Source organism: Triticum dicoccoides, chromosome 5B, assembly GCF_002162155.2.
Source record: "Triticum dicoccoides isolate Atlit2015 ecotype Zavitan chromosome 5B, WEW_v2.0, whole genome shotgun sequence".
NCBI classification, from domain to species: Eukaryota; Viridiplantae; Streptophyta; class Magnoliopsida; order Poales; family Poaceae; genus Triticum; species Triticum dicoccoides.
In genome coordinates this window covers 418,030,983-418,048,031 of record NC_041389.1, presented here as the reverse complement: position 1 = coordinate 418,048,031, position 17,049 = coordinate 418,030,983, and the positions used below count along the sequence as shown (strand labels likewise).

Here is a 17,049-nt window from a genome sequence, read left to right as displayed (position 1 = left end):
CACACACACTCATATTCCGTCGGGTCACGAGCAACAGTAACACGGGCGTCCTACCGCATGCCAATATGCCATGCCCCCTTCCATTCACTTTCGCTAAGCCGGGTTGCTGCCTAATTGCATGGCTGCATGCCTACCCTGATCTGGCCCCAACCCACATCTCGTCACCCCCCCCTAACCGCACGATCGACCGACTTGATGGCTATCTTCTGCGTGCGCTTTTTGTTTCCGCCGTGTAGTAGCGTGGATGGAGTTCCCGGCCGGCCTTGGGATGGTGGGGATGGTGGTGGGGGTGTGCCCAAATGGGACGGGTTCGGGAGGAGCTAGGCACTAGAGAGCGAAAGGGGACATACATGGAAGAAGAATTACACGAGACAAGAATGTGTTGTGCGTGGATGAGAGGGAGAGGGGAGCACGGAGCGGCGACTATTCTGCTCCTCCTAATACTCTATTTCCATACAAGTAGCTGGCGATGGCAAGCGTGCGTGCGAGGAAGATGCTAACTGCTATAGATAGCGCAGCAAAGGTGATGTCTTATAGCTTGGCCTTTGTTTAGGCGCACGTTAATCTATCTGCTCGTGGCCGTAGGGATGCATGCAAGGCAAGCATTATAAAAATGGCGCTGCTAATGATGGGTTTATTAGGTTAGGGAAACCGCGCAAAAGGGCGATTATTCTAGCAGGAAAGCGCAGGCGCAAGTACAGGCTAAGTCAATTGATTAATGGAACAACAGGAGTAAGTACCACTATAAGCAGAGAGGCTGCCTCCGATCATGAATTCACAGCACAAGCGAGCATGAGATGATACTACAAGTCTATTCTTCTACTAGGAAATGAACTTCTTCTATTACGGACGGACGGACGGACGGGAGCTCAGCTTACAGGGACAAGAACAGACCAAGAAAGGTGCCCCTTTTGAGATCAGATAATCTAATTAATCCTAAATCGCGAGCTTCCATCGGATCCCAAGAACAAATAAAGCTTAGATTTCTAGACATCAGACGGCGCCCTTTCTTGGGGTTAATTTCTTAGTAGAACCAACGATCCAAGCTACAGAAAGAAAAGTAATGCAATGATAACTGAAATGAAAGCTAAATGGCTTTGCCTTTCTCCTCCCTCTTCTTCTCTGCCTCTGCTCTCCCTAGTTCACGCCGACTGCGGCGATGAGGCTCCGTTCAGCTTGTGGCCGGCGGCGAAGATGGGGCTGGGCGTGGCGGTGGTGGTGGCGGTGGAGGCGGAGGAGGCGGTACCGTTCATGTTGAAGCCCGTGGCGGTGGGGGCCGGGGAGCTGTGGCTAACGGAGGGGTTGAATGGCGCTGGTGCTGGTGCGTCGGTGGCCGGCGAGAGACGGAATGGCCCGCCGGCGGCAGGGGCGGTGGGGGTGGTCGCGGCGGAGGAGGCCGCGGCTGAGGCGCTGCGGCGCGCGCTGTGGCCGCCGAGGTAGTTGTGCTTGTTGTTGTGCATCCAGACCTTGAAGACGCCCTTGCTGACGCCGATGTCCCGGCACCACTCGTCGACCACGCCCTCGTCGCGCTTCTGCAGGCGCCACCCCAGGCGCTCCGACAGCTCCTGCATCCGCTGCTTCTGCTCCGCGGTGAACTTGGTGCGGAACCGCTTCCTGGCCGGCATCATCCCGTGGGGCGGTGGCGCCGTCGCCGGCGAGAGCTGGGCGGGGAGCCTGCTCTGGCCCTGCGGCGCCCCCGGCGCGCTGGAGTTGAGAGACAGCAGCATGTGTGGGTGTGGCGCAGAAGAGATATACGGCGGCGGCGGCTGCTGCGCCACCGGAGCCGGAAGGTGCGCGGGTGGAGGGTGCTGGGGCGGGGAGACGGAGCGCTCGTCGTCGTACTCGGAGCCATCCGAGTCGGAGTCAGAGTCGTCTCCGTCGACGCCCGGGAGCCGGTCATCCGGCGTCTCCTGCCCGTGCCCGCGCTGCGGCAGGCCATGGAGCACGGTGGCCGGCATGGGCATGGGCATGGGCATGGGCGGTGCCGGCAGCAGGGCCGGCGGGGGCGGGGGCGGTGGCGGCGGCGACCCCTCCACCATCACAAGGCGGTGGAAGTTGCGGTGGCAGCCGCAGGCCGCGCACTTGTACGAGGCCGGGTCGGCGGTGTTGAGCTCCACCACCGGCATCCACTCGCCGCAGCCGTCCACGGCGTGCGCGCCGATGGCCGCCGCGTGGTTCTTGAGGCACTCCTTGTACGTGGGCACGGCCTCCACCGCCGCTGGCGGCGGCGGCGGCACGGGCGCCGCCTGCCGGAGCTTCTTGACGGAGCCGTTGGGGTAGAGGGCCGGCCTGTACTTGACGTCCATGGCCTCCATGCTCCGCTCCGCTCCCTCCGCGGTGTCACCCGGCTTGACAAGGATTACTACCGCTAGTGGGCTTTAGTTAGGGACGGGCAGGGGTCAAGGGAGTGAGGAAAACTACAGGTAAGGATGTGAAGCGAGGCCAAGGCGAGGAGATAAGAGTATAAAAAGGGCGACGGCGACGCTCAAAGACGAAGCCCCATTAATCCATGTCATTAGTGATGAGCATATGCACACAAAAGAGAAATTTCCCAAAGATCGTAGAGATAGATAGATAGATAGATCATGACGACACACTGTGTTGAATCAGTTGCAGGTGCATCTGTATCCCGCGTCACACCGTCACCGCCCAGGAGTTAAACATGGACCGCTGATCGAAGAATCAATCAAGACAGGCGCCACCGAAACCCGGCCGTTTTTGTTTGACCTCCATCATTTTTGCGCATCATCACAGAGACGGAGGCGACGCGTGTACACCACTGTTGCACATTTGTCCCCAGTTTGAGCTGTCAATGTATATTTTTCATCAATTAGGTAGAAATTAGTAGTAAGCATGCACTGCCAACCACATTTGTGACCAACCCCAGAATACATACTGTAATAAGTATGGGTTAAGTATATAAATAACACGATAAAACACCAATTATCACTGGCCACAACAATTCTGGAAAACAAAAATGTGGTTTCTCCCTTAACCTGGATTTGATGTTGCGACGTGTGTGATCAAGTAAGAAAACGTGTATACTGTTTTTATCGAAAGTTACAAACCATAGCAAATCTTAAAACCATAATGCAAATAATGCATTTGTAATCAACAATTGTTAATTTCAAAACACAGTTGTCAATCTTGGGATATAAGCCACATATTCAATTATCGCCACCACTTATGTCGGTGTCAAGCACATAAATGTATATACATAGTACTATTTGCCACAAGCCATAACAAATTTCATTAACATAATGCAGTTTTTCAACACTCGATGATCGTGCAAAAAAACATGCAAAGCATTTTAAGCAACTATTAGTAAGCATGGCTAATTTCAATACATCTAATTTAGCATAACACATTTTTCAGTTGCTATAGAAAATTTCTACACCATATAGGAAGTGTCAATTTTGCTTAGCCATGGATTTGAGATGTCGCGTGTGTAACAAATAATGAATAAATGTGTTAATAGTTATCCGGTATTTGTGTTGTCACTAGTGTAATCAGGAAATTAGGAAACATGTAAATCATTGCCCCTGGTTTGAGGTGTCATCGCGTAATTATACAATCAAGAAATATGCAAATGATTACCTTCCATTTTAGCTATTATTGACATACATAAGTATACATCCAAGAGATGTATAAACCATACTCAAGATTGATTTGTTATTGGTGTCATTTGAGAGTACAATGAACTTGTAAACCATTTTTTATTAACTTCTACCAACTATAGCAAATCTGAAAGGCACACTACACAAATAACAATCCAACGATTGAAGACCTCAAAAGGACAACATCAATATTTTCCTATAATTCTTAAGTGCATAACAAAAATATTATTTGCCATAAACAATAGTAAACTCTAGTAACACAATGTCCAATTCCCCCCTAATGCTCCATCTAAGCTATGTGATTAAACCAAGAAAATTCATACGCCACTTCAAGAAACAACTCTAGTAACAACCAATATTATTTGATTGGAGTGAACAGTTTGTATCTCTGGGGAACAAAGAAATTCTGATCAAAGCTATTGCACAGGCCATTCCTACATATGTGATGAGTGTCTTTAAACTGCCGGCATCAGTCTGTGACGACTTAACACGTATGATCAGGCAATATTGGTGGGGTGTGGAGAACGGTAAGAGGAAAATGGCCTGGATTAGTTGGAAGAAGATGGTTGTCCCTAAGTCTATGGGGGGCATGGGATTTCGGGACATGAGAGCATTCAACCAGGCCTTACTGGCTAAGCAGGCTTGGAGATTGTTGGACTGCCCAAACAGTTTGTGTGCAAGATTACTAAGAGCCAAATATTATCCCCATGGCAACCTATTGGACACAGTGTTTCCAACTAGTTCGTCAGCAGTGTGGAAGGGGATTGTACATGGGCTTGAGCTGGTTAAGAAAGGAATTATTTGGCGTGTGGGTGACGGAACACTGATAAGAACTTGGAGGGATGCCTAGATCCCAAGGGGTCACAACTTTCGGCCGATAACACCGAAGCGTAATTGCAGACTTAACTGGGTGGCAGATTTCCTGAATGAGCACGGTGCATGGGATGAACAAAGGCTGAGAGAATATTTTTGGGATATGGATGTTCGAGAAATTCTTAAGATCCGTACTTCACCGAGGAACGGCCAAGACTTTATAGCCTGGTTCCCAGAAAGAAGTGGACTTTTTACGGTAAGGAGTGCATACCGGCTGGCGACTATTGGCAGCATACCGGAGAGGGCACCGGCGACCAGCAACAACCCGTCCGGGGATCGGCCGGTGTGGCAATGCATTTGGGCAGCTAAGGTTCCCCTAAAGATGAGGATACTGGCGTGGAAAGTAGTCTCGGGTGCACTTGCAACAAATTCTTGCAAACACCATCGGCATGTATCCACAAGAGACAGTTGCCCCTTGTGTGCGAGAGAGAAGGAATCCAGTTTCCATGCTCTTGTTACATGCGATCATGCGCAGGCGATATGGCAACAGATGAGGATGGTATGGAAACTACCAAGCCAGGAAATCCTGCATGATACAGGGAAGGATTGGTTGCTCAACCTGCTGGCAAACTGTGATGAGTACATGATGGATTGTGTAATTATGTTGGTGTGGCGCATTTGGTCGCTCCGCTCAGATCTGGCTCATGGGAAGGATGTGCCTCCGGTGGCTACAACTGTATCCTTTTTGTGCAGCTACATGCAGTCCCTCGATCTGTCAAGGCGGTTTTGGACCGAGGATATTATCAAAGGAAAAATGCAGGTTGGGCGGGAGGCTCCGGCCACTGTGGGGACGGAGGCCATAGCTCAACCATGGCCGAAGCCAACACCAGGGAAGGTGGCCCTGTCAGTTGATTGTGCCTATTCACATACTGATGGTTCAGCGGCGGCAGGGATGGTGTTGAGGAATCATGATGGGAGCGTTATTTTCGCCGCTTACAGATACATATTTAACTGCAACGACGCGCTGGAAGCGGAGCTGCATGCACTGATGCAAGGCATGGTGCTAGCAGTCCAACACTGTGAGCTCCCGGTCATAGTCCAGTCGGACTCTTCTGTCGCCCTATCTGCCCTCTCGGGCGACAGCTTATCTAGATCTGCCTACGGGCACTTAGTTGCTGAGATTCGTCACCTAATGATAGATAGAGTTTTCATTCCATTCAAGATTAGTCGTGTGCAGAATAGGGTAGCAGATCGTTTGGCCATGTATAGTCGTACAGAGCATACCACTGCTGTATGGCTTGGCCGAGGTCCGCCGTGTATCGAGGATCTCTTGCCTCGCGATTGTAACCCTATACCTTTGGAATAAAACTCTTCTATTAGCCATGGATTTGAGATGTCGCGTGTGTAACAAATAATGAATAAATGTGTTAATAGTTATCCGGTATTTGTGTTGTCACTAGTGTAATCAGGAAATTAGGAAACATGTAAATCATTGCCCCTGGTTTGAGGTGTCATCGCGTAATTATACAATCAAGAAATATGCAAATGATTACCTTCCATTTTAGCTATTATTGACATACATAAGTATACATCCAAGAGATGTATAAACCATACTCAAGATTGATTTGTTATTGGTGTCATTTGAGAGTACAATGAACTTGTAAACCATTTTTTATTAACTTCTACCAACTATAGCAAATCTGAAAGGCACACTACACAAATAACAATCCAACGATTGAAGACCTCAAAAGGACAACATCAATATTTTCCTATAATTCTTAAGTGCATAACAAAAATATTATTTGCCATAAACAATAGTAAACTCTAGTAACACAATGTCCAATTCCCCCCTAATGCTCCATCTAAGCTATGTGATTAAACCAAGAAAATTCATACGCCACTTCAAGAAACAACTCTAGTAACAACCAATATTATTTGATTGGAGTGAACAGTTTGTATCTCTGGGGAACAAAGAAATTCTGATCAAAGCTATTGCACAGGCCATTCCTACATATGTGATGAGTGTCTTTAAACTGCCGGCATCAGTCTGTGACGACTTAACACGTATGATCAGGCAATATTGGTGGGGTGTGGAGAATGGTAAGAGGAAAATGGCCTGGATTAGTTGGAAGAAGATGGTTGTCCCTAAGTCTATGGGGGGCATGGGATTTCGGGACATGAGAGCATTCAACCAGGCCTTACTGGCTAAGCAGGCTTGGAGATTGTTGGACTGCCCAAACAGTTTGTGTGCAAGATTATTAAGAGCCAAATATTATCCCCATGGCAATCTATTGGACACAGTGTTTCCAACTAGTTCGTCAGCAGTGTGGAAGGGGATTGTACATGGGCTTGAGCTGGTTAAGAAAGGAATTATTTGGCGTGTGGGTGACGGAACACTGATAAGAACTTGGAGGGATGCCTAGATCCCAAGGGGTCACAACTTTCGGCCGATAACACCGAAGCGTAATTGCAGACTTAACTGGGTGGCAGATTTCCTGAATGAGCACGGTGCATGGGATGAACAAAGGCTGAGAGAATATTTTTGGGATATGGATGTTCGAGAAATTCTTAAGATCCGTACTTCACCGAGGAACGGCCAAGACTTTATAGCCTGGTTCCCAGAAAGAAGTGGACTTTTTACGGTAAGGAGTGCATACCGGCTGGCGACTATTGGCAGCGTACCGGAGAGGGCACCGGCGACCAGCAACAGCCCGTCCGGGGATCGGCCGGTGTGGCAATGCATTTGGGCAGCTAAGGTTCCCCTAAAGATGAGGATACTGGCGTGGAAAGTAGTCTCGGGTGCACTTGCAACAAATTCTTGCAAACACCATCGGCATGTATCCACAAGAGACAGTTGCCCCTTGTGTGCGAGAGAGAAGGAATCCAGTTTCCATGCTCTTGTTACATGCGATCATGCGCAGGCGATATGGCAACAGATGAGGATGGTATGGAAACTACCAAGCCAGGAAATCCTGCATGATACAGGGAAGGATTGGTTGCTCAACCTGCTGGCAAACTGTGATGAGTACATGATGGATTGTGTAATTATGTTGGTGTGGCGCATTTGGTCGCTCCGCTCAGATCTGGCTCATGGGAAGGATGTGCCTCCGATGGCTACAACTGTATCCTTTTTGTGCAGCTACATGCAGTCCCTCGATCTGTCAAGGCGGTTTTGGACCGAGGATATTATCAAAGGAAAAATGCAGGTTGGGCGGGAGGCTCCGGCCACTGTGGGGACGGAGGCCATAGCTCAACCATGGCCGAAGCCAACACCAGGGAAGGTGGCCCTGTCAGTTGATTGTGCCTATTCACATACTGATGGTTCAGCGGCGGCAGGGATGGTGTTGAGGAATCATGATGGGAGCGTTATTTTCGCCGCTTACAGATACATATTTAACTGCAACGACGCGCTGGAAGCGGAGCTGCATGCACTGATGCAAGGCATGGTGCTAGCAGTCCAACACTGTGAGCTCCCGGTCATAGTCCAGTCGGACTCTTCTGTCGCCCTATCTGCCCTCTCGGGCGACAGCTTATCTAGATCTGCCTACGGGCACTTAGTTGCTGAGATTCGTCACCTAATGATAGATAGAGTTTTCATTCCATTCAAGATTAGTCGTGTGCAGAATAGGGTAGCAGATCGTTTGGCCCTGTATAGTCGTACAGAGCATACCACTGCTGTATGGCTTGGCCGAGGTCCGCCGTGTATCGAGGATCTCTTGCCTCGCGATTGTAACCCTATACCTTTGGAATAAAACTCTTCTATTAGCGCAAAAAAAAAGAAACAACAACCAATTGTGGAAATGACTAGCATAAAAAAATGTCATTGTTTATCGCAAATCTCGATTCCATAACAAAGCGGACTTTCTTTAAATCCTGAATTGAGCTGTTATCGGTAACATCAAACATTAGAGACATGCAAACAGTAGGGTATTATTCTAGTTTTCATCAATTTAGTAGAACAATCAAGATGTCCGTGAATCATTAACCTATATTTGGGTTGTTATCGGTGTAATTTGGCACACAAGAATGTGTAGAACATTCTTCCAGATTTGAGTGCCATTGGTGTAATTTGATAGTCAAGAGACCTATAAATCATATGTATCTAGCTCTTAGAAACCTCAAACCGCAGTGTTGCACTTTGCTTATATGCCCCTGATATTCGTATAAAAAATGTGTAAATAAATCTTTTTTACCAATTCTCACCAACTATGATAAATATCAAGCATGCGCAAGATGTACCCTAGCCTAATATGTTTTTGACAAGCCATATCAAATACTAATAATGCAAATGCAATGAGAATTTTTACTAATCTTGAATTTGAAATATTATTTGCACTGTCTAATACATGGTAAAGGAATGTTTAAATGATATTTATCCTCTATCATATACTGAAGACATAACATAGTCCGAAACACATGACATGTCATAAAACATTTGGTCACCAACTTAATTAGAAAATCTCAAAACCATGATTCATCATAGGTTTTTTCTTGAACATTGAACTAGAGTTGCCATATGAATCATGGGATTCTTAAAAGGACATGTTGATTCTTTTTTATCAACTATAATAATTTTGTTGCCTTCGGCTATAAAAGATCATGAAATGACACTACAAGTGCTCTGAATTTTAGTCGCCATCTTTTTTCTTGGACAGTCAATAGTCATGTATTTTTTGGATAATCAAAGAAAAACCTCAAAAATCATATTAACCATATGAATAGAACAATAGTCTCTCTCTTAAAAAATATCACACCACAATGACAATTGATTTTGCTTGACCATTTATTCGGGTTACACATTTGTCATTCAATAATAAATAATTTGTAAATATTTTTTTATCAATTGCTACCAATTATAGTGTCAAAGCAATAACAAATCATAACACTAGGTTACATGGATAATGGTAAGAATGTAATTAGTGAGCAGTAAGTCACCATTAAGAGCAAATGTCACAATGAAACACTATGGGAGAATATTAATCATGCCACTAGTGAGTGACTAACAAATCGCATCTCCATCTTGTCCTGCATCACCGCTGATTTTTATCTTTAGAATCTAACCAATGCATCCTAACCATATCTCTCCATCTCCTCTGGCATCATTTTTATTTTTATCTTTAGAAGCTAACGGATGCATACTAGTTACTATTTCATTTATATGGTTAAAATCGATAGGGAATAATAACAAATGCATACTGGTTATTTGTCATTCAATATGAAGAAATATTTATAAACTAACTAAATATCGCACCACGACGTCGATCAAATTTGCTTGACCACAATGTTAGGTCTATATGTTTTTATCATTGTTGATTTGTATCTTTGGAAACTAACCAATGCATCCTAATTGTACCTCTCCATGTCGACTTGCATCACTGCTGATTTGCATATTTAGAAACTAACTAGACCTAGTTCCTAGTTTATATCTCTTTGTGTCCTCTTTCCATCACCATTGATGGATACGATTTATGTATACATCTTGAGAAGCCAATGCGTCCTATTGATAATAGGCTTCCACCCTACTTTATATATAAATCCCAAAATGACCAAAACGATGGAGAGAACCCCATACATGCAGGTCAAAAGATAAAACAAAAGCATGGAAAAAGGACTCGCCACACTTAACAAGAGGCGACATATACTACTCAACAAAAACTGAACTACGCCACCTTGGAGAACTACCGGACCCGACGCACTAAACACACCAAGCTATCGTTGGAGAGGCCACACGTGTGTCCTCTCGCTCTTGTATGTGGAGCTTTGATCCTACCAACATATAGTGTGGACCGAGGATAGTGACTATGGGGACCCATGAAAATGATAGGGGACCAACGAATCCACTCTACATCAAAGCCGAAGAAGCTTCATGCCAAGATCAAGGCAAGCCCGAAGGCATCTACTACAACCGGATGGTACCTGAGTTCCCCGATGATGCCCCCAAAAGGGTAAGGATGCAGAGCGCCATCCCCGTCGAGCGTGAAACGGCGGGCTAGGGTTTCACTTGGAAACGTGCCATGGAGAAGAAACCCACGACGACGACCCCGAGAGGTAAGTGACACCTGCAGGTATCACCGCCACCTGCACCAAAAGCACAGAGCTTTCATTCAAGTCCTCGCCAAAGCCACCCTAGATTCCACTAAAACCGACCCAACCCAGGGAGGGGGACACATTACCAGCACAAGGCCAGATCCATGCGAGGTAGACTCCATCATCGAAGACATGATAACGCCAGGTTCAACTATCACTCCTCCCCTCGCTACCCACGTAGCCAAGGGAAGGAGCCACCACCACTAATACGCCGTTCGCTGCTGAGCCAAGGGCGCAACCTAACCATCAAGGGCCACCAGCCACCACTGCGGCATCCAAGACGGATACACTATTGCCACCGAAGCAACAAGCGTCCAAGAATGTCACACCAAGACCAGAGAGTGATAGAGTGGAACCATCTTCGGCCGGGACCGAACATCTGATCCCGGCCCACGCATAGAAAACCCACAACATCCCAGGGCACGGATCCTTGAGGTCAGCCAACATCATCGTCAGGGAAGCCCTAGAAGATAGGTTGTTGGAGCGACGTACCGACACGGGCTGGATCTGGTTCGGCCCACGAGACCCATGACAACCTAACCATTGATCCACCACACTTGTGGATGTCGTAGTCTGTGCAGGCAACCACCACCGCCGACCATATCATGTCCCACGCCACCCAGGGTCGGTGTCGCGCAAGATCCGTCTGCACGTCGTCTCGATCCAGATATGCGAAAAGGCGCAGCCGTGAGCACTCCCTACGTCCCAAGGGTGCGGTCATCGCCTCCACCACCTTGAGTAAGATCACCACCCATGTGCACCACCGCCCGAGCCCGGCCACCCAATGACGCGCACCACCAGCAGCAAACCTGTCTCCACGCGCCTAGCCACCACGGGGCTGACTGAGCACACAAGGTCCCATGCGCCCGCTGCAGCTTCGCCACCCGAGCACGCCACCAGCCTGGCCGAGCGCGTCAAAGCCGGCAAGGGGAAGGAGTGGAGGTTGGGGGGGGATGGGAGCCATCGGTGCTAGGGTCGCCTTGCCACTCGCAGGAGTGAACATGACGTAAGGATATTTTTCGAAACCAATGTGTGTTGCCTAGTAGATGACAATCGTATATATATTCAAAAGGGTGTGTTATTCTTTTTACCAATCTAAACCTACTGATAAAGTACGGATTACTTCTACCCCGTTCACCATCAGCATTTCTACACACACCCCTTTGTTTTCAGGTAATTTACCCGTCACGAGGAGACATGGCCCCGCTGCCACTGACGCTAATCAGGCTTGGCCTACGGTGCCCTACGATGCCGGAAAGGAGAAGGAGAGGAGGTAGGGGAGGATGGGAGCAATAGTGCTAGGGCCGCCCTACCACTCGCGGGAGTGAATAAGACGTAAGGAGTTTTTTTTTCGAAACCAATCCGTCCTACGAAGTAGATGACAATCATACATATATTCAAAAGGGCATTTTATTTTTTTACCAACCTATACCTACTAATAAAGTACGGATTCTTCTTCCCGTTCACCATTATCATTTTTTACAGAAACCCGCTCTTTTTTCAGGTAATTAACCTGTCATCCATGTTTAAGTGAGAAAACGAACCCTCTTTTACTGTTTTACAGAAAATCCCTCCCATTTTTGGTAAATAACCCACACTCCACCATTAAGTGACAGAAAAAGAATCATTTTTTGTGTTTTAGCGAAAACCCCCTGCCGTTTCAAAAATTAACTCGCGGTCCACGGTCCATCTAGAACACATAGTACTTTTCTAAAATATCCATACCTTTTAAACCCTAACTCCAATTTTAACATGTTCTGTATGAAATTTGATTAGAAAATATGCAGAATATGAAAGTGATGTTATTTTACCTGTTAAATATTTTAAAATGCTATTCAGGTTGCAACCTTAATCAATAGCACACGATCCATCCTTCTTTCGTATCGACACCGACCGGGATTGTAATGAACACCTCATCAAAACCAAATGGGAGATGAAAAAAACGTCGATAACCGTGCATGTACGCCTCGACAAAATCTTGCATGAGAAAAATGTAGATTTGTCATCTTATGCTGAGAGAGAGGCGTATCGGCAAGACCAATTGGGATCTTAGTCATGGTTATTGGGTTAGGGCCCATACAATATTTTTCTTCTCATGTTGTAACGCACATGCTCTTTTGCTAGTACAAACTAATTAAAGCAATTCTCACCTATTTAACCCTATAAAATTGTGTTCCCTCCGGCTAGAAGATCTTGAAAGGACAATGCAAGTGCTCTTAATTTTAGCTGTCATGTTTATGCTCGAACAACCAATAGTCGCTTAAATCAATTTTGCTAGTTGTTGCTAATGAAGCAGATCATACAAATGATATAAGTAAAATAATTGTTCTCGCTTTGAAAAGAATGGTCACACCATACCACAATGACTAATCATGAAAAGATAAATCTTTTTACTTATCAGTTACTCCCTTCGTCCGGGTTTATTAGGCCTCACAACATCACAAACATGTTCTTTTTTATAAGGCCTCGTTTTGGAAAGGTGTATGCATGCAACCACTTCATTGGTTGTATTGAAAGTCATTGTTGTTGATGCCATGGCCAGGGAATTAATACACTACATGCGTGCTTTTTCATTGGCTGCATGCATGTGAGAGAGTGCGTTGGGAGTAAAATGAAAGAATTAATGTGAGCAAATTACTATGTGTCTTGATCCAAGAGAAGTTGTTTTTAGGCCTAAGACTAGCCACGATGGGAGTAACTTCGGTAGTAACATCGAGTCCAACTCAGCAAATTTGCTTATATGGCAGTGAGTTAATGAGGAGAGATGTAGTACTAGTAACTTAGGTTGGTTGTAATGGGGTGTATCATATACTAGTATCATGCATATGATACTAGTGTATGATACTACATCCTTAATACATAGTATCATATGTTGGTATCATAGAGGGCTACATTTATTATCATGCATGACACAAAGCATCACATCATTTAATATGATACGGTATCATGATATGATACTCAAGCATCTCTTTCTTCATTTAATTCTATGCCACCTCATCAAAAGTGCTTAGTTGACATGCATGATACTACCTATATACTCCTATTACGGGCAGCCTTAGCTAGTTACTATAACATCACATGTCACAATGCAATATGAGTCTATAACCTAATAAATGAAGCTTTGCATGTTACCACACTTATGTTACTACCAACTATTGAGGTAGTAACATAGTCTAGGGATATGTGTATGTTACTAGTGTATGTTACTCTTCATTGTGGCTAGTCTAAGAGGGTGCTTGGATTCAAGGGACTTATTTTAGTCTGACTAAAAATAGTCTCTTTAAGAGGCTAAAGTTCCAAGCACCCCTGACTAAAGAGGGGCTAAAACTAGTCTTGAGACTAAATTCTTTTAGTCAGGGGTACCCCTGCTAAAATATGGATTAGTCTTCTCTCTCCTCATTTAACTCCTCTACTTTAACACAGACGAGTTCTGGATTGGAGGGTTTGAAGGATAATAAATGCTCATTAACTTGATTTTAGTCGCTTTAGTATTTGGATCCAAGCATGGGTGAGGCTAGAAAGTTTTAGTCCCACTATGTTTAGTCATGGGACTAAAACGTATCCAAGCACCCTCTAATAAACCCGGACGGAGAGAGTACCACCAATTAGTGCCAAGCAATAGCTTACCGTAACACTAGGTACATGGAAAATACTAATAATATGATTAGTGAGTAGTAAGTCATCATTAAGAGCAAATTTGCCAATGTTAGGCTGGTTGTAATGTGTAGTATCATAAGTTAATAATATCATGCATATGATACTAGTGTATAATACTACCTTCGTACTGCATAGTATCATATTGTATTATCATATATGACTTAATTTATTGACACGCATGACACATACTCCCTCCGTTCCTAAATAATTGTCTTTCTAGAGATTTCAACAAGTGACTATATACAAAGCAAAATGAGTGAATCTACACTCTAAAATATGTCTATATACTCCCTCCGTCCTTTAAAGAGTGTACTTTCAACTTTGTTGGAGAGTCAAACCATCTCAAAGTTTGACCAAGTTTGTGCAAAAATATATAATTATTTATGAAACCAAAAAAGTATATGATGAAAATATATTTTATCATGAATCTAATGCTACTAATTTGATGGCAAAAATGTTGATGCATTATTGTATAAATACGGTCAAACATAAAAAAAATTGACTTTCCAACAAAGTTGGAAGTACACTCTTTAAAGGACGGAGGAAGTACATCCGTATGTGGTAGTCTATTTGGAATCTCTAAAAAGACAAATATTTAGGAACGGAGGAAATAGTAGCATAACATTTATTATGATACTTAACCTTCTCTTTTTTTATTTAATATTATGCCACCTCATCAAAGTTGCCTAGTTGACATGCATGATACTAGTCATGATACTTACATTACAACCAACCCATGGGGGAGAAGATCAATCATGCTGCCATGCATGTACTAGCTTGTACAAATAGTAAAATATCTAAGCAGCTGTCAAAAAAGCATGAAGATTTTGCATTACGCCAGAATTTCTTATGACCGTAATCATTAATTAACCGTGTAGTTGGTAAGTGGAGGGAATAATTTTCAAAGACCTCATAGAGATATTGGACCACGCTCCGGTGAATTAAACAAAAGAAGATGCGCAGAGGTTTGTTGGAGCTAGAAGGTGACGACGCGCACCGCCTCGAGCTGTGTCACGCCCAGTCGTCCAGATGTGTGGCTCAAGCGTCAACGCTACGTACCAAACTATGCCATGACTGCATCTGTCAGTTACAAATACGCATTATCTTTATCTCCTATCCATCTATACGCGCGGTTGTCATCTTCTAGCTAGATCGCATTACCAGTTGCTAAAGATACAAGGGCGTATTCATCAGCGATGATGCAATGGATGGTGGAGCGATACACGCAACACTACAAGTGTACAGCGGCAAGCCTGCATGCAAGAGGCCACGTCTTGGGCTGTGCCACATATGGGTCTGAAGCTCAGAGATAATTTGGAGATTTGTAATTGCAACAAGCATTTATCTCTGAACTCTGATCTACTGTACTCTCTATCTGCTAGCTAGAACACATTAATATTTTTTATTTCTGAAGATACAAAGCGACGATGCAATAGAGGTAGAGAGATATATGCTACGGTACAAGTGTGTACAGCGGCAAGGCTTCATGCAAGGCCACGTCTTGGGCGGTGGCATACGGCTGTATATACGGTTGGCATCTGCTAGCTACGAAGTACTCCCTACGTTCCTAAATATTTCCTAAATGTAAGTTCTTTTAGAGATTCTAGTAAGAACTACATACGAAGCAAAATGAGTTAGTTCATACGTTAACATATGTCTATATTCATCCATATGTAGTCTGTATTAAAAAAAATCTAGAAAGGCTTATATTTAAAAACGAAAGGAGTAGTATTAATTTCTTAACAATAGAAAAATCGTACTATTTGTCAGCAATGCCGGAAGATGAGACGGAGGGATATGCACTATAGCGAGGACGCCTTACTCATTAGTTTCCGAAGATACAAATCTGTATTGATGCAAGAAGAGTAGTTCGGATGCATTAGTTAGTTTCCAAAGAGTACAAAATATAGTAGCATTGATGAAAGATGATACGAAGAGGTATACACTTCGCTAGTACAGTACGCGTTAGTTTGTTTAAGATGAGTACTACTACTACGAATTATCAGTGATGCATGCAACTGCAAGAGGAGACGGAGTGATATACGTGATGGTGCAAGGGTACAGTGGCCACGTCCCTAGCAGAGGCCACGTTTTGGATGGTGGCGTAGGGCTGCAACGCTAATCCGGAGGCTCTACCTAGGGATGGACGGATACAGGGAGCCAGGCCTGGCCTCTAGTGACCATGGTCAGAAGTGTGATGACATGAAACGGGCTAACGGAGGATGGAGTGAAATAAATTTGGCCATTACTCAGCTGATGCCATGGTGGTTGGAAGGCGGAGATACGGCCGAGACGCTCCTCCTGACCCCGATGCCCCGGCCTGAGCCGTCTGATCCGCGTTCTCGGGCGTGTTACGCATAAAAACTGGACGGTGTAAATGTGCTCTGATGTTATGCCCGTACTTAGATTACATGGCCTTTGATTGTTGGGCTGTGCATAGGTTGGACCCGATGCACACGCAGCATAGCTAAAGTATACCACGGTGTAGGTGCAATGATGCGTTTGGAGGGGCATATGAACGGTACATGTATTGTCCAAATCAGGCACTCTTTGAATGGTCAAGTAAGAAACGCACTCTTTCTCTCATCAAGAAAAAAAAACACTCACAGGTATTTGGTCTTTGCATGGTTAGCTGTTCACGATAAGATTTTGACCGGAGACAATCTTAGTGAAAGACAAAATGTAGAGGATGCTTCCTGTTTACTTTGTAGTGATACAGAGACGGTTGATCATTTGCTATGTAGCTGTATTGTGGCGAGAAACATTTGGGTTTAGCAAAAAAAGATAGAAATATTTGGGTAACTACAGCTGAGGTGTTTGATTTTCCAGTTCCTGAACATATTGCTGATGTGTCTTTCTTGTGGGACTGTAACAA

The 17,049-nt window shown here is 44.9% G+C and overlaps 1 protein-coding gene across 1 annotated transcript; it reads right to left on the bottom strand.

Moving 5' to 3' along the window:
- Positions 1-793: 793 nt before the first annotated feature.
- LOC119309747 (zinc-finger homeodomain protein 9-like) lies at positions 794-2,445 on the bottom strand. The gene has a single exon (XM_037585676.1). The coding sequence runs from the start codon at positions 2,313-2,315 to the stop codon at positions 1,143-1,145; it is 1,173 nt and encodes a 390-aa protein (XP_037441573.1). The 5' UTR covers positions 2,316-2,445; the 3' UTR covers positions 794-1,142.
- Positions 2,446-17,049: the final 14,604 nt, after the last annotated feature.

What these genes read in the sequence shown, in the direction of transcription:
- LOC119309747 (XM_037585676.1), bottom strand. Translation starts at nt 2,315, where the DNA reads ATGGAGGCCATGGACGTCAAGTACAGGCCGGCCCTCTACCCCAACGGC.